Source organism: Emydura macquarii, unplaced genomic scaffold (assembly GCF_026122565.2).
Source record: "Emydura macquarii macquarii isolate MOO-44397 ecotype Brisbane River unplaced genomic scaffold, CSIRO-AGI_Emac_v2 contig_1451, whole genome shotgun sequence".
NCBI lineage: Eukaryota > Metazoa > Chordata > Testudines > Chelidae > Emydura > Emydura macquarii.
Genome location: NW_027131588.1, coordinates 7,485,175 through 7,509,826, shown reverse-complemented (window position 1 = coordinate 7,509,826; position 24,652 = coordinate 7,485,175). Strand labels below are relative to the sequence as shown.

The 24,652-nt window shown below is 40.8% G+C and overlaps 1 protein-coding gene across 1 annotated transcript in view; it reads right to left on the bottom strand.

Moving 5' to 3' along the window:
* ADAMTSL1 (ADAMTS like 1) overlaps positions 1 to 24,652 on the bottom strand; it is a 611,419-nt gene that overhangs the window by 19,775 nt on the left and 566,992 nt on the right. Inside the window, exons 24-25 of the mRNA XM_067553131.1 lie at positions 19,430 to 19,609; positions 16,870 to 17,004 (exon numbers count right to left, since the gene is read on the bottom strand). Of these exons, the coding sequence (XP_067409232.1) occupies positions 16,870 to 17,004; positions 19,430 to 19,609 (315 nt within the window). The remainder of the gene's footprint in view (positions 1 to 16,869; positions 17,005 to 19,429; positions 19,610 to 24,652) is intronic.

The window sequence follows — 24,652 nt, the reverse complement described above, 5'->3', positions numbered from 1 at the left end:
ACAGTCCTCAAACACCTCTCCTTGTTATGTAATACCACACGTTGTTTTTCACGTACGTAGTGCTGTAAATTTATACACTATTTCACAAACATAGATTTAGACAGGTTCCTTGTTCCAGAGAGCTTGTTAAAAATGTTCCCAAATACAAGGTGGACCCTTTAAGAGATCAAAGGGGTTTCAAACTCTTAGGGGAAATAAGGTGTTTTGTTAAATAATTCTGAAGAGGAGAATCTTATACACCAAGACACAGCTTTACAGTGTCATTAAGAGTCAGGCTGAAACCAACTAACAATAATGAAAAATGGAAACTGAAGTCTGAGAGGATAGAAACTGAAGGCTGAAACTCCATCCTTAACTCTGATGTGTCCATTCATTGAGTGACACAGATTGAAAAAGAATATTCTTTAGTTCATCTCTGCTCCACCACCAAAGCAGCCACAGTATAGCCATATATTTATACATGGGATCAAGGATGGCTGATATTCACAGCAGGTATCCTGAGAGGCGCCACTGCACCGTGTGGAGTTCAACAGTAAGTCACAGGAAGGAATGATTGCGCAATATGAATATCAGAGTGCATTACCAAGGTCAGGCCTGCTATGGAAGCATGAAGACCTTTCTGTATTTATTAAGCTGATATAAGCCTACTGAGTCCTGAGATTTTGGCAGTCAAGAAACTTCCCAATGAAGCAAGAAAATTCACAAGCAAAGAAGGAAGAGAGGAGATGGTGGGGGAGAGAACAGGAAAGCCAGTGCTGCGTGTTTCTAAAGAAGCTGCAGTGTAACTTCTGTCTGGCTAATGAGGTGTTTTGGCAGTGATTGGCAGGCTTTGGCAACCAACAGAGGATAACGTATGGCTTTTCAAAGACTGTAGCAGAGAAGTCCTAGAGACCGCAGCTCAGAAATCCCCCAGTATCGGAATGGCCATCTGGAAGTTCTCTTCTGCTTATCCTACAGCAATGCTTAGGGCGTGCTCAAGAACCTCAACAAGGCTGGAAGATCTTTTGGCTGTTGTAATACGAGCCAAAAGAATGACAGACTCCCAGATTGTGATACACAGGCTCACACTGTGATCTCCCACCAGTTTTACACCAGAATAATTTCACTAACTTCAGTGGAGCGACATCTGATTTACATCAGTTCAAGTGAAAGCAGAATCTGGCCCAACTAGTCTGGACAGGCTTAAAGCCAGGAGCTCATGGGTTGCAACCCTTACTAAAAACGGTATTAATCAGAAATGGCCCCAGACATTAGTAACATTATTTAATATGGCAGCATGTTGAACCATTAGTGTAGAAAGATGGCTTTCCATCTGCTTCTAGACTGTTTCCCTGCCTCTCCCGGATCTAATCCCTGACTATAGCAACAGCAATGCTCATTACATGAAGACAAAGTGCTGTTTAGGTAAGTTTGATAAAAATTTTCCATTGAACCTTCTTCTAAATGGAAAACTGGGTATTCAGCTGAATGGATTTTTGAGTGGAAAAAGTCAGCTTTCCTGGAGAATTTCCAATATTTTGGTCAGGAAACCAAAAACCTGAAATTTCATCAGAAAAGAGAATTGTTTTGGTTTTTGGCCAAATTTTGGGATGCGGGGCAGTTTTTGGGCAAATATTCTTGAGTTTTGGCTGTCAAAAACTGGCAAAATGTTGGAGAGTTTGGGTTTCCATTTTGAAGAAAAGTAAAAAATTTCAGCATAACCCCTTTCACCCATTTTCTGATTATCTCTAGTATTAGAAGAGTATAAAGGAAACTCCATAAGAATCAGATACTACAGTTAAAAGCAGTAGAATATATAGCTGGCTGATTGGATAGATAGAGCCAAGATGAAAATAAACCCACTTGTATGTGATGGGTACAATTACTGGGTTAGGTTCTACACATTTTGCACCTGGTGCTGTTCATTTCCTCTTCTGGGGTATAGGATTTAATATTTATTAGTAATACATGTACCCTTATTGCCTGTTGCCCGCACTGCTTTTCTCTTGCTAGGTCAGTGGTTCCCACTTTTTACTAACGCAACCAACTGCATTGGGTCTTTTTTTGTGACTCACCATTACACATATGCATCCTCCATCCCAGGACCACATCCTCCATCCTCCATCCCAGGACTAATCCGAGCCTAGTGCGGAAGGGAGACTTGGGACTGCGGGTGTTGGAGAGGGTGCCCACCCCACAGGGCGACTCCTGTCCCATATGGGTGGGCTGACTTCCTGTTTTGAGCATTGCAACCTGGCACACAGGGTCACAGCTCTAATCAGGTCTGGGCTTGCTGCCCCTCTGTCTAGACAGAGGGGTGGCTGGCCAAATCTGAGTGGCACTGCAACCCTGTGCAACCCTGGATGCCCTGATGGAGAGCTGTTGTGGGTTGAGGGAGAGGTAGGCTTGCTCTACAACCCCTGCCCCGCCATCCCCGGCCTCTCTCTCTGCACTGGACTGGGAGAGGCCCAATGATAGCGTAATCTGGCCCTGAATGCAACAACCTATCTAGAATCTTCCCATAGCTCATGGCGGGTAGAGACCCAGCCTTTGGGAAACACTGCTCTAGGCTACTTTGGGTACGTCTACACTCTAAAATTAAAACGGATCTAACTTACATCAGCATACAGCCACTGCAGTAATTACATCGCTTGTGCAGGTCTGCACTTTGCTCCTTGTGTCTGCGGTTCATGTCTTCACCAAGAACGCTTACACTGATTAAATGGTCAGTGTGGGGCATCGTGGGACAGCTTCTAAAAGCCAGCAACAATTGATGTAAGCAATGCAGAGTCTACACTAACACTGCATAGACCTAACTACATCGACATTGACTCTATGCCTCTGGTGGAGGTGGAATCATTAAGCCGGTGTAGTGGGCAAGTTACGTAGGCAGAAGTGAAACTTTAGTGTAGACACTTACATAGTGAGGGCAATGTAAGCTGCTTTGTTTCAATCTAACTCTGTAGTATAGACCAGGGCTTTGGTTCTGTCCACCAACATTGACTACACTTTGCAACATTCTTCAGTTTTGGTGTTGTCTGCTAATTTGATCATGAGTGAATTCAGACCAAAGAAACATCAGACAATGAATGAAGTCTTGCAGGGAAGAAAAGGACTTTTAAGGGGCTTAGCTTAAAAAGTTTGAATGTTTACCTGAATCTCTTCAATCTGCAAAACTGTGCTGGAAATCTCACAGGAGCAAGAATTTATGAGACATGACTGGTGTTTCCTGCTTCCCGTGAAGCTGGACACACTGAGACAACAGTCTTTTTTAGGGCATTTTGTCTCTTCCACTTTTGGGTCCAGCAAGAACCAAGAACTGAAGAGATGAATGAAAATAAAAAAACAACATAAAAAAGGGTAATTGAACTTTCTTTTCTCTTTGAATCTTTGAAAAGGTTAATTTTAAGTTGTAGATACATACAATCCATTCAGGTCTTATTTTATTGGAATCTGTCCAACCCTCAGTATATGAATGTGTCTTGCACCTAATTCCATCCCTGGTTTAATTTGGTCAAATCTGCAGGAACTAAGTCAGATGTATCACAAAAGAATAGAACCACCGCCATTTATTTTGACCAGGTTAGACAGACATTATTGGAAAATCCAATCTCTAGCCATAGGGAGTTGCCATTTAGAACTAAATGTTCGACCCCACCTTTAATTGGGCCTCCATTTTTGAGAATTCAGACTGTCATTGTCTCACAAATCAAGGACATATCCATCTACATGATCTAAATTGTGCCTGCAAAATTGTGCCTGCAAAAAAGGAAGCATGGCTGAAAATCCGACCTTTAACTAACACAATTTTGTATGAGACCAAAGAAGAAATAAGCCAGAAAAGACACATCTCATAATAAGAGATGACTACACCTGAAAGTGTATTATTCAGACACTGTCATTGGCACTGTGCTAAGCTCTGAGGTCCTTCTTTGAGCAAAACGCCCATGGACTGTAGTGAAAGGAATTTTATAGGACCTAATTTTTGGCCGATTAAAGCACTGCCACATGCTATGTAGCCTATAAAATGCTCACAGGTATTGCATGGATAAGAAGAGCAACCACTCAATCAAAGTGCTACAAACAGAATTGCTTGACAAAAGAGGAAGACACTGCGTTACTTTACACCAATGCTTACTATGAAATTAGAGTGACAGCAGCATACTGGTGAATGAATGATATGGTTCCTATGAAGTAATATATATCAAGAGTACTTCTATTTATATTTAACTTTGCTCTTCAAACACATACAACTTACAGTGATTTGACTTATGATTTATATCTAAAAATCTATATGAATGGCAATGTTATCATTATGCAATCTGCAGTTGCTCAAGTAACATTATTTTAAATGAATTTATGCTTTCAAAACCCTGAAGACCAGCATATTATAATAATGAAACCCCCAACAACATCCTGTAAAACAGCCTCTTGGATATTCCTGAGTTTATCTGACCCCTAATATGCAATTTCTAACTGTTCCTCCTTCCACAAGGGGCCTCAGACAATGGATTTGTCATAATTACTTGAGTTTTTCCCTATTCTGTTTCCTTGTGTACACTGTACATTATTCTGTATTTCTAGCTATAATTTTTTAATCATATCAGTAATTCCCAAGAGTAAGAAGATTTAAATGAGAGAACTAGGGAGGGATGGGGAGGAAACAGACAGGAAGGAATTAAGGACAAATTCTGATGCTTCAAGCAGATAAATTATCGCTTCTGTATATATCACAGAGCTTCACATTGGACTCGTATCTACAACTCTGATTGTATTTAAGAATACACTATTTTGGTTCATTTCAAACTGATTTTTAACAAATATTGATACTTCATGTTAATAAGGTGAATTCTGTGAGCCTGTAATGACCTTAGTGCAAGCACTGGGCAAGAAAATGCTGAAACGTCAATTTTGGCCTCTCCTGGTCAGACAGCCTAATCACATTGGACTGTACTCACCACAAAACAACCCACAACATCCAAATGAGTTGAACAAACTCCTATTCATCACCAAATTCAGCTATACTCCCAAGTCTCCACAGATGAAAATACTAGCAATAGGCCTGAGCCAAGCCTCTAGATTTGAACACCAATGAACTTTGAGTTCTGCAAAATCCAGATTTCAATTTTTGCAGATTGGTCCCATTTATAATTAGTTGTTTAATCATGCTATGTAAAGAGAATGTGCCTATAAACAATAGCTAGACCCAGAAAAACTGTTAACAAAATGACACCTTGCTATTGAACCTGTAGTATCTGCACTCTATGGGCCCTATTCTCCTGCCATATTATCACTCCCATAGGAAATCCATGTGAGATACTTTTGGGGGCAGAATGGAGCCCTTTGTATCTTTCAAGTGAACTCCACTTTCTCTACTGATGGAAACAGGTTGTTGGGGTTTTTTTTTTTAAGCTAGCATCATCATCAAAGAGCTTGCTTATTTGCAGAATAGGAAATTGTAGTCTAACTCTTCCGTCTTCTGAATTGAGACTGAAATTGGCAGCTAAATTTTGACTCTCCAGTCATTGGGAATAAAGTATAAAAGCTGAAAGGAGATTGCTTTCCAAGACTTCACTCAGTGTTGGCAGTTAGGAAAATCTTGTTCTGCAAATGAACTGAGCAAATTTGATATGGAAGTCACCAAGGGAGTGCATGATAAATATGGAACAGCAGGATTTCCTTTTTACAGTTGACTGTACTTTTCTGGTCATAAAAAGCATACTTCACAATCTAACTTTACTGTTATTGTTCAGTATCCGCTACATATAGGAACTTTATTATTTTTAAACATGCCATATTGAATCATAGTGCCTCCCTGATGGTCAGGTTTCCATTGAAAGAGCTGGTGTATTATGATATCCATATGTTCTAGATATACTTATATGACCCCAGAGTAGCTGGGTACCTCACAATCTTTTGACGTATTTATCCTTACAGCACCCTTGTGAGGTAGTGATACAAGAAATTTTTAAAGCTCCTCTATCTCACATAAGGAGACCAGCACCAAAGATAGCCTTTAGCCACACAGCTGAAAAACAGGCAGAGGGGGGTAAAAAAAAAAAAAACAACAGCAAAGATTTTAGCTGCTTTGATCAAAAAAACAAAAGTGGTGACAGTATCATAATGTTTAGGCATGAATAGCAATATAGTTAGTTTTAAATTTAAGAATTCTGATAAGTAGTAATCAGTGATAGTTTAGAGTAAATTTTAGTTACAAATCCAAAATGGTGGCAGACGATATCATCCGCCAGAGAGGGAAAAGACACAAAATGGAGGTATTAAGAAACTGACCTATAGCAGAAAGGTAGATTGGGGTGAGATAAAGATCACTCCTGATACCTGAAGGGAGGGGTTAGGAGGAGGATCCGGAGGAGGTCCAAGTTTGAAGTAAACAAGCAAAGTTAATTAGCATATTAGATAGCTGATTGGTTGACAATGATATTATCTTGGAGGAGGATCAGGAGAAGGTCCGAGTTTGAGGTAAACAAGGTGAAGCTAATAAGCATATTGGGTAGTTGATTGGTCAAAAATGATCTCACCCATGATTGACATTAAGAAAGCAACCAATCAGAAAGGGTTCGAAAAGGTCAGAAAAATCCTATGTAAGTCAGAGAGCTGATAGGCTTGGGTGTGGATGACTGTGACTGCTGGAGAAGACCTCGAGACACAGAATAACCTTACTAGCAGCAGCAGCAGCAGCAGGAGCAGCCTTTTTTTTGGGGGGGGGACAGATCAGAAGGACCAGAAAGACGATACAGATGGATTAAATCAAGGGGAAGTAAGTATGATTTTTCCTTAATAATAAGGAATGTATGAGTATGAATGTAAATAAAGCTGGATGCCTGCGCAGAATGATCTCTAACCCCACCATTCTACGACTGCTTGGCCAACAATCATGGAATGTTAGTTAGTTTATAATAGTATTAATAGTATCATTAAGTTTATTATTGTAATATAATGTTATTGTATACATATGCATAAAGGAACTGTGTATTACATTGTAATAAGTTTGGTATTAAATTGTATTAGGGTTTTATACATATGGATGCAGGGTTTTTTTATGTTACATGCTGCTACATTGTATGTTTGTTTTACCATTAAGTGTTCATAACATTGTAGTATGTGCTTAGGAATTACTGTATCGTGTTGTGAATACTGCATTTAGACTTCTGTTATATGTAAGGATACCATATATAGTTTATAGTATTTTGTAGTGTTTTTAAGTGGCTTATTTCATATATTTTATTGTATTGATTTTAAATTTAAAATCCAAATGTATTAAAATTAGTAGTTAATAAAGAGACATTTATTTTCAAAGAATTTACTGTCTAAATATCAATCCTTTCAGCGGAGGGCTGTATCCATGTCCTCTCAAGGGTAAACTAAGGCAGGCACGTCTAGGGAGGGTTTTTTTCAATGATTTAAATGGGAAACCCCGGGAAACCCTTGTAAATCCCCTACGGCAGACCACTTGCAATTACCCACTTATAGAATCAGGGCTTGGGATTGGTTCATTAGTATATCCAAGTCAGTATAGGGGCCTTGTGGGTCCCAGAGTTCTAGGGTAACCGCAGGGAAGTACTATCACTCCCATATTACAGAGGGGAAATGGAAGCACAGAGAGATTCTGCCCTTGTAACCTTGGACAAGTCATGGACCAGTGACTGGGACACTAGCCTTGGAGTCGGAAGATCCTAATTCAATTCCCTGGTCCATCCTCTCCTCACGCACTCAGATACACACTTTGACTGATGATCTGTGAAAGCTCCTCAGGGTATGCATTGCTCTCCTAGATTTGAATCCAATACATTATGATCTTTACCCATATGCTCCAGAATGGCTTTGAGAAAACCAGTCACATTAGAATAGTTCCAGAGGGGTAGCCGTGTTAGTCTGTATACAGTAAAAACAACGAGAGTTCTGTGGCACTTTAAAGACTAACAAATTTAATATTTGCAAGCATAAGCTTTCGAGAGACTTCAGCTCTCTTCTTCAGATGCAGTAATACAGAAAATAGGTAACACAGAGGCATCTTATAGATATCCAGGTGCATTGAGAACAATGGGGGAGGTGGAGTCCAGTACTTAAGACCTAATGACGACCATTGAGTAGGAGGTGAGAATGGGTGAGTAAAGTAATTTATCTTCAGTAGTGAGATAGCCACTCCAAGTCTCTGTTTAAACCCAGTTTGAATGTGTCAAGTTTGCAGATCATTTCTAACTCAGCATTTTCTCTTTGAAGTCTGTTTTTGGAGTTTTTTTTGAGAAGTACAGCAACTTTCAGGTCAGAGACAGAATGCCCTGGGGAATTAAAGTGTTCTCCCACTGGTTTATGGATGTTATTATTTTTTATGTCTGATTTGTGTCCATTTATCCTTTTGCGTAGTGATAGTCCAGTTTGGCCAATGTACATGGCAGAGGGGCATTGCTGGCACATGATGGCATATATAACATTAGTGGATATGCAGGTGAATGAGCCCCTTATGGTGTGATTGATGTGGTTAGGACCAGGGATGATGTCATTAGAGACGATGTGTAGGCAGAGCTGACAACTGGGTTTGTTGCAGGGATAGGTTCCTGGGTAGGATTTTTTGTAGGGTGTATGGTTGCTGGTGAGTATTTGCTTCAGATTGGGGGGCTGTTTGTAAGCCAGGATGGGTCTGCCGCCCTCTGCCTGAGCGAGAGATGGATCATCTGCTAGGATAGGTTGTAGATCTTTAATGATGTGTCACATCACATTAGAGCCACTCAGCACGAGTCTCCACTAGTTCCAAGGACATAATTTACAATGTGATTGCTAAACATACTGCATCCTAGGGGCTCCCAAAGACTTCATTATGAATGGCACAGGCACATCTGAGGGCAGCTGAGTCCAGGAACAAAGTGAAAGCATAAAAAATGCTAGCTAGAGAACCAGCAAGTACAGCTGATCAAAACATTTTGAAATAAAATATCACAATGAGATTTTTGGTTGAAATATCAATAACAAAACAAAGACCTAGGATTTTCACCAAAATGTGCATCCTGTATTTTGGCCAGCTTTTGAGCTAGAATGTTTAAAATTCAGAATTTCACCTCTATTTTTTTGTCCAAATAATTCTGAAATTTTTTTCCATGGAAAATTCCGCCATGTTTTTTGACCAGCTCTACCTGCATGTAGATTTTGCATGGAGATATGTGCTTTAAAAATGTATACAGACAGATGGACACAGCAGACATTATTGTCAGGGTATATGGTAGGTATCATTAGCAGTATTAAAATATCCAACATTTGCTTGTGTCTTTCTCTCTCTTTGAGGATGATGCTTAAATTCATCTCACAGCTCTAAGTAGTGCATGGAGCGGATGGATTTACTGTCTTTGTTTCAGTTCCCAGCTATTTTAAATGTTATCTATATTCCAGTCTCTGAATTCATGAGCTTGAGCTTCATTCCAAAAAACTGCAGCATCTCTTCCTATGGCTGCCTTGTAAATGCCATACAAAACATTTATTTGATTATATATAGTGCATGCTGCTCTGCTTCTCCCTCTTTCTATATACATATCCTCTGGTGTGCATTATATTTTAAAAAATCACCACACATCAGGAAGATTGTATTTCTGCTGATCTGGAAAAAAACACGTGGAACTTGTGGACTGATGCTTTGGGAAATGATTTATCAAATGTTTTCATATCCATTTTCCATGCAACAACAAGCTGCTAATCTACAAGGAAATATTTAAATGAAGAAACAGATGCCAAGTAACTTCATGCTATTTTTAAAAAGTGGTCAAAATATATTCTTCCTCCTTCTACTGTCCCTCATCTCTGCATCTGATACTTAATCACTGTTTTCATCTGCAATTTATCTTCAGACTCGAATGTGCCTTAAAGGAAAAGCCCTCACTCAAAGGTTATGTCTCATGTACACAAGAACATAACAGCCGCACGGGGTCAGACCAATGGTCCATCCAGCCCAGTATCCCGTGTTCTAACAGTGGCCAATGCCAGGTACTTCAGAGGGAATGAACAGAACAGTTAATCATCAAGTGATCCATACCATATTGCCCATTTCCAGCTTCTGGAAAAACAGAAGCTAGGGACACTTCATTCCTGCCCATCCTGGCTAATAGCCATTGATGGAACTATCCTCCATGAACTTATCTGGTTCTTTTTTGAACCCCGTTATAGTCTTGGCCTTCACAACATCCTCTGGCAAAGAGTTCCACAGCTTGACTGTGTGTTGTGTGAGGAAATACTTCCTTTTGTTCATTTTAAACCTTCTGCCTATTAGTTTCATTTGGTGACTCCCAGTGTTATCAGAAGGAGTAAACAACACTTCCTTATTTAGTTTCTCCACATCAGTCATAATTTTATAGACCTTTATCATATCCCCCCTTAATCCTCTCTTTTCCAGGCTGAGAACTCCCAGTCTTATTAGTCTCTCCTCATATGGAAGCTGTTCCATATCCCTAATAATTTTTGTTGCCCTTTGTTGTACCTTTTCCAATTCCAATATCACTTTTTTGAGATTGGTCAACCAGATCTGCCAGCGGTATTCAAGATGCGGGCGTACCCTGGATTAATAAAGAGGCAATATGACATTTTCCGTCTTATTATCTATCCTTTCCTCATGATCCCCAACATTCTCTTAGTTACAGAAAGGAGCCATTACAGAGCCTGCACTCACCATGCCAAGTAGCTACAGTAACCATGGTATTTTACTATACTTAGATGAGGAGGTATCGTTAAACCATGATCATTAGGGAATTACAAATATTATATTTTTAATAGCAACCTCTCTACTTCGACAAACTTCACTTAGGGCCCAAGCAAAGTCCTACTCATTCAAAACTCAGCTTGCCCAGAATAAGGATTTCAGGAGAAACCCTTAGTGTCAAGCTGACATCTTGTCTAATGTAAGAAAATGATGATCTTGGGTCTGAAACGAGCAACGGTATCTCTGTTCTAAATCTTTTAACTTTTACCATGTCTGCCCCTTCATAAAGAAAGGCATGAACTCTGCTGACCTGAGACCCATTCTGCAAGGTGCCTTCTCAGACACAGCAAAGCACCATGAATTCACGGGGACCATCAGGCACCTCAGTCAATGAGAACAGACGTGTTCAGCCCCCCTGAGGAGATGCCCAGTATTTTACCAGACCAGCCCCCCTTACTCGCACATGGAATACAAACATGTCTGAATGAGTTTGTGTCGTTCCTGTCCCCATATACCCATAACCCAGTAAACTTGTTAGAACATGCCATCACTGGTACAGTTTGAGATGAGAGTCCATTGCTCAATTTCTGTAAAAGGGTTTTGCTCACTTCTAACATTTGTGGCTAGGATGTTGCTCATGGATAAAACCCCAGTCTTCTTTTCCCTTATTACTGTGCAATTTCATTTCAGCAGCAGCTACCACATGGCAAATAGCTCTCCAGCATTCCTTCCTGCCGTACTTCTCTGGGACATCTCTTCGGCATTAAGTGTTAGCAGCAATAGTTGTGGCTTATGCTGGGCCAGGCTGTGACTCCTACACTTCTCCTGGGGAGAACAGTTACTCACACAAGTAGCCCTATGGAAGTCAAAATACAGTACGGCACTGCAAGCAAAACTGCTTGCTGACTTTTTGAACTGCAAACTTGGATATGTCACTGAATGATACAGTGAGACTGCTTGCCAGTGATCTCATGTGGGCAGGCAAAGACTTTGATCTAAAGTACAGCTCTTAAAGAAATCCCCCACTTCTAGAAATATGGACTGAAGTTTCTGATGCTCCCCTGGAGGGAACATAATAGAAAATGGGTCTCTCTGTATTGGCCCAGAAAGCACGGCCAGAGAAGAACACAACTCATTTCTGAAGAATAGAAGTGATTTATGTCCTTTCTAGCTGGCGGAACCTCTGCAAGAAACAGTGCAGAAACAGTCTGCCCCAGAGTCAAAAACAGGCACCATAGCAAGATGGTGCCATTCTTCAGCATGCTTTCTCATATATGGGCAAGTAAGAGGGCATTTCACACCAAAACTACAACAGCCCTGATCATTAAAACCTGTGGGAAAATAGGCTTTAAAAAAACATGCAGGAGGAACAGCCAGGCATACAACAGCAGCAGCTTGGGTGCAAAGATGCACTTTAAGCCCTCTCCGCACAGCTTGGCCCAAGTTGCACGCTGCAGTTTTTTTATTGTCGCGTAGGCATACTCTAAGTACACATAAACTGCTAGAGCAGCACAGCTGCAATGCTGCAACTGTAGCACTTCAGTATAGATACTACCTATGTCGAGAGGAGGGGTTTTCCTCTCGGTGTAGGTAATCCACCTTCCCGAGAGGTTAGGTTGTTGGAAGAATCCTTCCATCAATCTAGCACTGTCCGCACCAGAGGTTAGGCTGGCATAGCTACATTTCTCAGGGGGTGTGAATTTTTCACACCTTTGAGAGAGAGCTATGCCACTGCTAGTTCCCAGTGTAGACCAGCCCTTAGGAGCTTACAGTTCAGTGATTCTCAGTAAGACTTAGTATAGACCAGCCCTTGGGAGCCTAAGAAGTAACATCAGTATAACTGTCACTCAGGGGTGTAAAATATTCACATCCCTGAGCAGCACAGTTAAGACGACCAACCCTTGGCATAGATAGTGCTAGGTCAACGGAAGAATTTTTCTGTCAGCATAGATACTGCCACTCGGGGAGATGGATTAACCACAGAGACTGGAGAGCCTTTCCTGTTGCTGTAATAAGGCCAGGTCTACACTAAAAAGTAAAGTCAACCCAGCTATGTTGCTCAGGGCAGTGAAAAATCCACACCCCTAAGTGATGTAGGTAAGCCAACCTAACCTCTGGTGTAGACAGCATAGTTTGATGAAGAATTCTTCTGCAGACCTAGATACCACCTCTTCGGGGCGTGGATTAATACGGCAACAACACTTAGGCACATTTGAAAACTCCATTTATAGTGCTTACTACCATTAATAGGTCCCAGCGAAATAAAAGTGACTACTCATTGAAGTAGCACTGTGCTTGGTAGCAAAAGTATCTGGCATGAGACCCTTATTAAAATTATTTTAACTTGCTTGAAGCTTTTGTTGGGAGTGTAGGTAAATAAATTCTATTTAAAGTGCCCTTTTAATCCAGCAAAATTATTCTGCATTTTGATAATGGCTTAGGAAAGTGCCACATGGCGATAAATATAGTTATAAAATCATAGAAAGTGAGAATTAACAGTAACAGCTTCTCTTTGCACGTCGTATTCTTGTGGTCAACTTTTGAAGAACTGCATCCAAAATAAAAATATCTGTGTACTCATGACAGAAAATCTTGTAAGAATAAGAACTAATCTGAAAGCTTTCAAAAGAAATAAACCCTAGTATAACTACAGGAATTTACTACTGTTTCCCAGATATAAAAAATACATTAAACTTTCTATTAGTTTTCCATGATCAAAATATGGCTAAATGCTAAGTGTGCATCACTTTAAAACACTTCTGGAAAAATAAAGCAAAGAACTGGACCTGTGACATGAAATCTTATTTTGCACATGCCACAAGTTACGTAAATCAGAAATTATGGGCAAACATAATATATGGCTCATCACTCATTGCCAATTTCAGCTAATATATAAATAGGCTAAGTTACCAAACTGAGAAATGTTCTAGGTTCTGCTTGGGAAAATCTTGTCCTTAATAGGAGGAAATGTGTTTGGTAGATAGCCGAGCAGTGCCTGCTATAGGGTCATCATAAAAGTGCAGGTAGTGGGGAGAACAGATGAATAGCTGGATGCATCTTAAGGATGGTTTGATATGGAGCAACATGTACCCTCAGGTCACTACCTGAGAAAGATAACCACAGTATGCTAACTAGAAAGCTGGTGGGCATGGCTACGGAGACAACTGTCCCTTCACCCCTAAAGGTGGTTTGCTTCTGTGACCTCTAAAAAGGACATTGTTTCACCACTTTTGAAGTCAATGGGATGAAGGATGAAAGCAGAAACCCTAAAAGAATTCCCTCTCTGACTATCCAGTCAAAATGACACAGATGGGAAGCATGCTGCTGAAGGACCCCATTCACCTGATGAAAAGCAGTCCCCAAACTTGACACCCATGTTGTGTTCCCAAATCTCAGAGCTTTCCCATAAGGGAGGTCCACAAAAGTTATGATGGGATGACAAATGGAGCCACGTAGTCATTGAAAATATATTGGAGCAGGCGCACTAGAAGAACATATGAGGCATAAATGACAGACTTCAAGCCATGTCAATCTGTTTTCAGTTTTCACTCAGTTAAGTTGTACATTCTTCTTCTCAATGTGCAAATTTAATCCCCTCATCCTCTCATGGCGTGCATTTTTTCCTCCTTCCTATTAAGGAAGTTGTGTTTAATGAAGTAGCAGGCAAACCTCACAAATTCAGATTCTCATTTCACTTAAATCCTGAAAACTCCAGATTCTTATCAGAATTTATCCAAGAGTTTCAAAGTTCCCTTCTTTTCATTCTCTTCTAACTCCCTCTCTTCACTGAATCCTTCTGCACCAATTTTTCCTCAACACAATTCTCCCCTTACACTCTGTCTCCCAATCACTTGGCTCCCACCTTCCTGTTTCTTTGCAATTACCAACAGCATCCTCTTCACTCACCATATCCTCTTGCCATCAGGTCTTTCAGATTTGTTGGTGAGGCCTGCTGGGCCCCAGGTCAATGCCTATGTCAGGATCTGTCAAAAGGGGTCCACACAACACAGTAGAGCATATGAGCATCAGTTTAGAGTTCTCCTATACAGCATCCAGAGCATATGAGATCTCTGGGCAAGAGCTGGTCCAATGTTTAGGAGGCATTAAAATGGACCTGCTGGATTACAGAATAGGAAGGATTATTGGATTACTGGATGGGGGAACTTTGGAGAAGGGTTATGGAAACAGGTGGTCTATTAGACAGTTGCAGAGAGACAATTTGGGAGCAAAAGGTGGGTCTTTTATCCTAGTCCATACTGATAAAATCCTAAAAGGTAATCTGGTTTTAGTTAAAAGAATGGCTGAGGAGAGGGCCAATTGTTTTTGCAGAAGTGACTGGTCTAACTGTAGCTGATTGCAGGTAGGACAATACTTCGTGCAACTGCAGACAATAATTGTTTGGATAATTTGTGTGTGTACCAAATGCTTTGTGTACAAGTTTTGGCTATGCCATGTTGCATCACTCACTTACCTTTGGGCATTTTGGTTGTATATGTATGAATTCTAGCAGACTGGATAGTTCAGTGCCAGTGCATCTCCAATTAAAATATCTATCAAGAAGTTTCTTTAGGTTTTCATAATATCAGGTCAAATTGAGCAATGTGTAACTCCACTGAATACATAGACGTGCATCAAGAAAATTTGGCCTGATATTTTGATATTGGGAACTCATGGATTTTCCTGTCCCCTAAACTGGAGCAGTGGGATAGGGGATAACATAGTCCCATGAGATTAAAGTAGAGGTTATTACATACAAACAGATGCAAAACACATTTTATGGCTGGTGCATTACTTCTTTCAAATCTCAACAAAAAACTACTAAAGATTTTGCTTTGAAAACCTAAGAAGAAACGGATGAAATAGAAGTGTGACCAAGTCCTAGGATTGCAAGTGCAGTAAAACCACACCTGAAATGATTTACTCAATGCTATCAAATACCGCCAGACATTTTTTCCCCCCAAAAGAGCTCCTTAACTGCAGGTTTGGTTCAATCAGAAATGCAATCCAGAGCTGCTTGCTAAGAAACCATTACAGATGGACACAGCTGTCAGCATTGGGGAAAAAATAAACCCCAAACAAATACAAATGTAAATATAAACTCCCCCTATACAAATGTTTGCTATTGAGTGCAAGCAAAGAACTATTAGGAGATCCGTGGAAGGGAATACAATAATTCTGAGCAGCACTGAGACAAGGTACAGATTTCTCTGCTAAAGATTTACAGTCCTGCTTCTGCAAGGCTAAAAATCAGTACTGAAATACTTCATGATTTCCTAGCAAGAGTCATATGCATGATGATAAGGCTGCCTGAGAAGCTGGTTGTTTAACTGAGCCTCATGTTAGATATGACCTCAGGATATTGGAAGAAAGGGAACTTAGAAATAAACAGACCCTGACATTCAACAAAAGAATGAGAATCTTTTTGTAAAAAGACCGTGTCCATAGGCTTGAAAACACTCTACAGTATACAGTGGGGGCTAGAGTGCAGAGAAAAGAAAGAAAGAAAAAAAACTAAATAGAAGGTGGAGAAGAAAGAAATAATAGAAAAAGAACATCATTTCATTCAGAACTCTTTGTTTGTAAAGATCTGAGCACACTTTGGGTGCTGTATATATTGTACAAAGATAATTAAAACAAACAAACACAATGAAACAAACAGCTTGCAAGAGTAAAGTAAATCTAGAGTGTTGGATAAAGCTCTCAGAGAAACCCCGGATAATGACATACAAAAAGAACAGGAATGGAAGGATGATTTTGAAAAGTAGAGACCAGTAATTGGGTGGAGAGGAAAAGAGACAGAAGCACAATCTAGGGTACACTTTATTATAATGCCAACACCAAAACCTCAGATCTGATATTCAATCTCATCCTGACTTCCCCATCCCTCTGTTTGTTACATCCATCTGCCGTGTCTCTTACTTTGTGTTTGTACAGCATCCAGCACAAAGGAGCCCTGATCCTATCTGAGAATCTTGGGCATAACAGTAATAATAAATCCTGTACTTTGGTGGTATTTAAAATTTGATTTTAAGTCCCTGAGTTCAAAACAGGAATTTGCAAATGGCCCCAGTTTATAATGGGCTGATGCAACACCCCAATCCCTCTGACCTGGATGAACATCTGGATCTGAATTTTGTATATGCAGCCCATTTCTAATACTTTTATCCAACAAACTTTAAAGATCAACTTACCTATGAGGACAGAACTTCCAGGATTTAGCGCTATCCTTGTTCCTGAAGGAGAAGTCAGTACTGAGGGCGTATCCGGCCCCGTGATTAAAAGCATTGTTGTCAAGTCTTCTAGCTGAAGGAGTGTTCGTGGGGGGTCTGGAAACAGATTGAGATGATGAAGAAGACCATAGCAGAAAAGATCTTGAGGAAGTTTAAAACCAGCTGTCACATGATATGCTGTGGTGATACAGCAGCATTTCAAAGGGGACATTGGAGAGCATGAGAGGTGTGCTTTGCCTGATGTATCAAGTATGTGAGGAGGCAGAGAAGAGGTTAAAATAATATTTAGGGTCAGGCACAAGCCCGCAGAAGGTAAGGCTATCACAACATCCTTTCTGAGACTAGCTAGGCACGACAGCATTAGTAGTTCACTAACAGATACAGTAGCTCAGAACAGATGGTAAATTCACACAGCACAGCTAATCCAGTATCTAGTCATAACATGGTGACATACTACTACCTGAAGTATGCCAAGCCACATGCCGGGATTTTCAGTGCTCTGTAGCTGTGTCCACATGGGATGTTTCATGTGGCAAGCTCTGCACTGTAGATTCACAATCCGGCTTGCCATGTAGAAACTTGTCGTGTAGACAAGCCCAAAACCACAGTGACGATATTAACGGCCTGATCCAATGCCCACTGAAGGCAATGGGAACCTCTTCAGTGACTTCAAAGGACTTTGGATCATGTCATAATTCAAGATGGTTTTAGCACTGAGCCAAATCCTGAAGTTTAGTCAGGCAAAACTTGAGAGGCCAAAGCCGTAGAGTTGTTACTGAGCATAGCTACTCTGGTGTAGAGTCCTTCTGAAATCATTGGGGCTTTGTGGAGGAATAACTGTCTGTATGAGGGTCACTTTTCACAGGATCAGTCCCTAAGGGGGGCTGTAGCATTTGGCCCATTATTAATGATGATGATGATGATCCATTTTTGTATTCTGTTTCCTGTTTTTTCCCCACTGTCATTTAAATGACAATACATTTGATAGAGGAGAGTCAAGGTGGGCAATGTAATATCTTTTACTGGGCCAACTTCTGTGGGTGAAAGAGCCAAGTTTTTGAGGTACACGGAGCTCTTCTGTAGGTCAAGACCTGGTCCAGTGAAAGATCTGATCTTGCTCACCTTCTCTCTCTAATATCCTGGGACCAACACAGCTACAACACTGCAACAGTAAACTTGATGTAAGCGAACGGTGGCATCTTCCCATTCAGATAAATGTGGCTGCACATCGACCAGGAATTGTTACTGCCACGGGTGCTCATTATCAAATATACGTGGCTCGGGCGTCTCAGACTATTTCTTTTTGTTAAAATGATTGTGAATGTGATTTGCCTATAAATGGGTATAAACTGCCTGAGAAACAACAGTATCTTTAAAACAGAAGTCATTTTTAAGAACAGGAAAAGGGTCTGAAACCATTATGATCTATAAGATGAAACTCGGGTTGGTTTTTTTATCTAGGCAGATAATTTTTAGATCCAGTTTCGAGGGCTGATCTGACAAGGGAACCATGTGAACATCAAACAGAGGCTTTTGCGCTGCCTATAAGACTGCGAGAACTTTCACTTTCAAATCTGCCCTTCAGAACTGGAGTCCCTGAGGCAGCAGGTTCTGCAGGGCTAAGGTTCACCCTGGAAGCTTGAGTGGTTGTGATTTAAAACAGGCAATATACTAAGCCCTGAAAAGAGAGTTCTGTAATGGAGGCTTTTTAATGGTGTTGCTGCAATTATACGTACAGGGTTATAAAACATGCACACTTCATTACCCAACGTACAGTAGCATTTACATAGTCCTGCCGGATCTTTCATCTCTCAGACAGCGGGAAATGACACAGATGTGTTATTAGGGAGGAAAATCCATCAGCAAGCACAATAAATCAGTTGTGGGTAACACTTCCATCCATGCTTTGGGCCTGACAATATCTTTCTAAATCACCCAGCTAGACTTTCAGCCTGCTACCATGAAACCCAAGACAAAGTAAACTTCACCCTTCACTGAACTGAGTTACTGTTTTGTAAAAGTGCACGGGGTTTATGCATCTGTTAGTGAGGTGTGAAATTGGTCAGTGTCACTCAGTGCTTTACCAGAGGGTCTGCTTCTCGGAGATGGAGCATTACACAGGATTGCCTTCATTTTAGGGAATGGTGAAGGGAGGGGGCTGGTTTGTTTCTTAGCCATAAAATCTGAATGTGTGAAAATGACATATTAAAAATCTTTTTTTAGCTTAAACTTTTTTTCTTCTAATCCATGCACCCTTCCCCCTCCCCGTTCCAATATCTTCGCCTTCTCCACAAACGAAGACAGCCTTGTTCCTGGTTATATAGCTTGCTAACACGGTTAAGAGTTCTTTCTTTCACTGCAGTAAAAGGCTGTTTAAATCACTCTCTCCTCTGTTATGTCCTCTGACTAGCTCCAAAGAGAGAGGTCTGTTTGGTGCTTACGTTTCATTACTACGGTGACATGTGGGAAATGTCATGAACAAATAGCTCTTCCAAAGGCAACGTGCATATCTGTGGCTTACCAAGAATCAGCAGCTGTGTGCTTTCAGTCACTTCCCCACGAAGATTGGCTGCCCTGCAGGAGTATAACCCCTGATCAGACAGAGTTACGTTTGCAATCAGCAATGAGCCATCAGGCAGATGATAGGCAGGGGCCAGCTTGATCTTATTCCTAAACCAAGTAACTTCAGCTTCAGGTACACCTGGAAAGGTATTAAAAAGAATGGGAACTGGATGAAGGTATTACTACTAGGGACAGACAAAACAGTTTGGATAAAATAATAATCAAAACAAACCTTTAACCAAACTTCCAGCCCAAGCTTTTTTAAGATTCAAAAGAGTTTGGTCAACTCTTTCAATACATTAAAATATATATTAAGATAGAGATAAAATAAATGCCTCTGGATTTCCTGGATTCATTGGGGCCTGGAAACAGAAGGTCCACACTTTTCTGAAGGAGGTTCTTCTAGCAGGATTTCTGTTCTGAAAATAAGCAGCCACAGCACCACTGGAAATCCTTAGAGAGAAAGCCTTGTTCTTATTAGACTTTTCAATCCAATTTAGCAGAGGGAAGGGACACCTTTTTCTATAGCTTCTTCTCATGTCACGATCAACATAGGGGCAGCTCCAGGATGGAGGTACCACTGCCTGCATAGGATGGTTTCATTTTCATTGACAGGTCTCTATGTTACACAACTATAGAATGGTCTGCATTTTACAATAATGTGCAGATAAGCAGGGCAGAGATACATCAAGATAAGCAGTTGAACTAGTGGAGCTACTCCTTGCTAGAGAACTTTTCAGATTTCCATACCTATGGTTCAAATTTGAATAACTTCAACAATACATTTCAATAACTTCTTCAACGGCCTATTTGTTCTCTAATCCAGAGGTTCTTAACCATTTTTCCATGGTATGAAGCGCACATGAAAATGGCAACTGTCTTGAGGGCCACACTCCCAATCACGGTCTTGTAACATTTTTGTGGCAGTCGCTTACAGAGCAAAGTAATATTTCGAAATGCACTGAATGTATTTTAACTGTCTTTTAAGATGATTTAGATGCTGAGAACAAGGAGTAGAAGCCAGCACCATGTGATGAGCCAGCTGTCAGTGGGCCACCAGCAAGTGGTGGTCCATGGATGACATTTTGTGAACACCAGGTCTAATACTTTGATGTAGGCTGAGGAGACTCTTCCTTGGGGCTATCACCCCAACAGGAATTTGAATAAGTGTATGTTTATCTGTGACTATCTGTTCAGAAAGGTAGATCTTCCCAACAAACTAATGGTTTGATGCACTTGAGAGGGTGATGTAAATTCTATGGTAAGAAGTCTATTAGACTAGAAGAGGTCAGTTATTTCTGGAGAGTGTTACGATACAAAGAGGTGTTTTAAAATCCTTCAGACTGCTGCAATTGACTATTAAAGTGTGATCCTACCTTCCACTTCATTCCAATTAAACTGGCAAGGACAGTGTAGAAGAATTTAAACAAGGTTTGAAGTCTGCCTCTCAGATCCCAGTTTGTACAACAGAAGTTCAGATAGTCTCCATGTCTGATCGCTGTAGTCTTTCACATAACCCGTATACTTCTGTCTTCAGTGAGTGGCTCAGAGGATAGAGACTTTTGCCTCTAAATCACTGGTTTAAAGCCATCCCAGCTCAGGTCATTCCTTGCCATCTGACAGCTGTTCAATAGCTTATGCGGAAGGAATTGGTGGTCTCGATACAGTCCTGGTGATAATGCGACACATTATGACCATCATGACAACTGGTAATTTTGTGATCAGTCACAGCAGAAATATCAAGGACCTAGTGGCACAGAGAATGAACTCACCTCTAGCTACTAGACAGGCACGGCCTGAAGTCTCAATGGCTAACCGATTCTAAGTGTTTCACTAGGCCAATAAGCACCATACAGTGCTAAGCTGCCAGAGCTTGAAAGAGAACAGCTCACCCGCTCCTGCAGCCTCAGAGTGATCTGGCTGTTTTCCATTCCCCTGCACCATCTGGTGACTTTGCCAGACTTGCCTTCAGTGCCACCCCAATTTAGGCAGACCCCATTCTATAATAGGTATTTCTGCTTTCAAGCCTAACAGCGGCACTATTTCAGGCTGCTTACAATGAATCACATTGTCATGTTACCAGCATTCCCAACCCCAAGCATTCAAAAAAAATCATGAGCCAGGCCTCAAAAAAAAAAAAAAAGGAGATTGGCTTAAAAATCATGAGATTTGTAAAGACAACAATGTTGGGGCTCTTTTTCTTTGCTTTCTGGTTTCTGAGCCTTTTGGGTGCACGTGGCCACATTTTTAAACTTTATCTGCAACTGTGATGGCTAGAAATTTTCCTTCTTTTTGGTTAATAAAAGCTGAGATCTCCCCTAATCACATGACTCCAGGAGCCGGAACTTTGAGAAAAACACCAGATATGGCAATACTTATGATCACAACAGCTGCCAACACTGTGTTACATTCATTCACTTCTTTGCAGGCGGCTGCATATCTGTTCCAATCCGGCCAAATCCTGAAAGACTTACCCAGCTCTTACTCTAGTAAAACTCTCATTCACGTCAAAGGGAGTTCTGCTTCAGTAAGTACAACCAAGGATTTCAGGATCTGGTCCATAATACTGCTGTTCAATCTGCAGCTGCCTTTGCTACAGAACAGATAACTTTGTATATTCAAAGAGTCCAGCACATCTATAAATGCTCTTCTCTGATCAGAAGGGTCATTCTTCTTTAATCTAACCATAAATGAATTGCAAACAAATGTTATAGCTGTGCCAAACAAATTGGATGTGGGAAGATGAGAAGAAATGTACATCTCAGTGAGCAGCAGCTTCGTTTTTCTGTATCCGTCTTACATGAGTGGCTTACACAGGTTTACACTAATGCAACAGGTAATGAAACCAAGGTCACAGCAACCTGGCAAGCACTTCAAAAACTGCAATACAAAGATGCAGGTGCAAACATGAGCAAATCCACTCTTCCAAAGCCTCACCGCAAGGGGGAGCAAGAGCATTTCAATCAATCCCAGCTTTATGTTTTGTCATGCAGTTGTCCAGAGGAAAAGTAGCTGAAATAATAATGTCCAATATAAGGGAGAATTCAGTTTAAAGAAAATAATAATAGAAAATGAATGGCTGAGAGAAGGGAACTGAAACCAGTTCTCTAGTGTTAAGTCACAGTGCAATATTTTTCATAAATGTGAAGGAAAGAGCAGCTTAAAAATAAAGTTTCAGGGCCAGATACTCAGCTGGTGAAAATTGGCATCAGTAATTTCGTTTCAATGGAACTACATCACTTTACACCATTTGAGGATCTGGCCCTAAGCCTTTTAAATTATCCTTTGGAAGTAAGATTCTTTTATCTTTGTGAACTTCTCTTTTGTTGAGCCTATTGGGCATTGAATGAGGGTGTTTACCCTAGCAAGCTAATTACTAATACTTACTAATAGTATTTATGCCCCAGAGGACTTTCCCTTCTCTCCATTCTTCTTCAATAGCCGACTTTATTCCTCTACCTTTCACTGGAGTTAGTTTATCCCTCACGCAAAAGGCTGACTGGCAGAAGTGACAAGCAATGTGCTAATTTTGCTGGTCCTTTAGCTATATGATGATTGTGTTGCTATCTGATACTGGTGATAATGAACAATCAACGCTTAAAGAGAAAGCCGGGAGCCAATAAGAAAACCCTAACTCTCTATATTTGAATGAAACACAGAGGGAAGAAACTTAGGAAAAAGTTGGAGGACTGAAAAACTTAAAATACAAGGAACAGAGAGAGTTTGCAAAAAATAGATATATTTTAAGTTGCCCCTTCTAATTTGGCCTGAGTCAGTAGTGACTAACACCAGATTTGTAAAACTGACCTCACGTTTAGCACCCAACATTATTTCCAATTGTAACTTTGACTGTTTAGATATCTAAGGGCCTCAGACGCAGATACTGTCAGGGCACTTGAATTTAGCATCTGATCCGATGCCAATTGTAATGGAAAGACTCCATTGACATCTATATGACCTAAATCACACCCAGTAATCATTAGCACAGGATGACTATGAGCGGCCAGTGTGATATGGCTGTGAAAAAAAGTAATGTGGTCCTATGGCGCTGGTGAGATCTCATCTGGAATATTGTGTGCAGTTCTGGTCTTCCATGTTTAAGAAAGATGAACTCAAACTGGAACAGATGCAGAGAAAGGCTACTAGGATGATCGGAGGAATGGCAAACCTGCCTTATGAGAGGAGACTCAAAGAGCTTGGCTTGTTTAGCCTAACCAAAAGAAGGCTGAGGGGAGATATGATTGCTCTCTATAAATACATCAGAGGGATAAATACCAGGGAGGGAGAGGAATTATTTAAGTTCAGCACCAATGTGGACACAAGAACAAATGGATATAAACTGGCCACCAGGAAGTTGAAACTTGAAATTAGACGAAGGTTTCTAACCATCTGAGGAGTGAAGTTCTGGAACTGCCTTCCAAGGGGAGCAGTGAGGGCAAAAAACCTAGCTGGCTTCAAGACTGAACTTGGTAAGTTTATGGAGGGTATGGTATGATGGGACAGCCTAATTTGGCAATTAACTGATCTTTGACTACTAGAGATAAATATGCCCAATGGCCTGTGATGGGATGTTAGATGGGGTGTGTTCTGAGTTAGTACAGAGAATTCTTTCCCAGTGTCTGGCTGGTGAGTCTTGCCCACGTGCTCAGGGTTTAGCTAATTGCCATATTTGGGGTCAGGAAGGAATTTTCCCCCAGGGCAGACTGGCAGAGACCCTGGGGGTTTTTCATCTTCCTCTGAAGCATGGGGCACTGGTCACTTGCTGGTGGACTCTCTGTACCTTGCTGTCTTTGAACCTTTATTTGAGGACTTCAGTAGCTCAGTCATAGGTTAGGGGTCTATTACAGAAGTGGGTTGGTGAAGTTCTGTGGCCTGCATTGTGCAGGAGATCAGACTAGATGATCATAATGGTCCCTTTTGACCTTAAAGTCTATCTGTCTATTACTCAAATAATGACTCTTCAGACACAAAAAGGGTGCTCGAGTTATGGGTGGGCTGCAGATCACTCTGTAAAATGTAGGCTGTCTAGCAGGTTACTGGGTGGGAATTTTTTCTCTTTGGCCTGGTCTACATGAGAAAATTAGGTCGGTATAACTATGTCACTCAGGAGTGTGAAAATCCACACCTTCGAGTGGTGTAGTTAAGCTGACCTAAGTTCCCTTGTAGACAACACTAGGTCGAC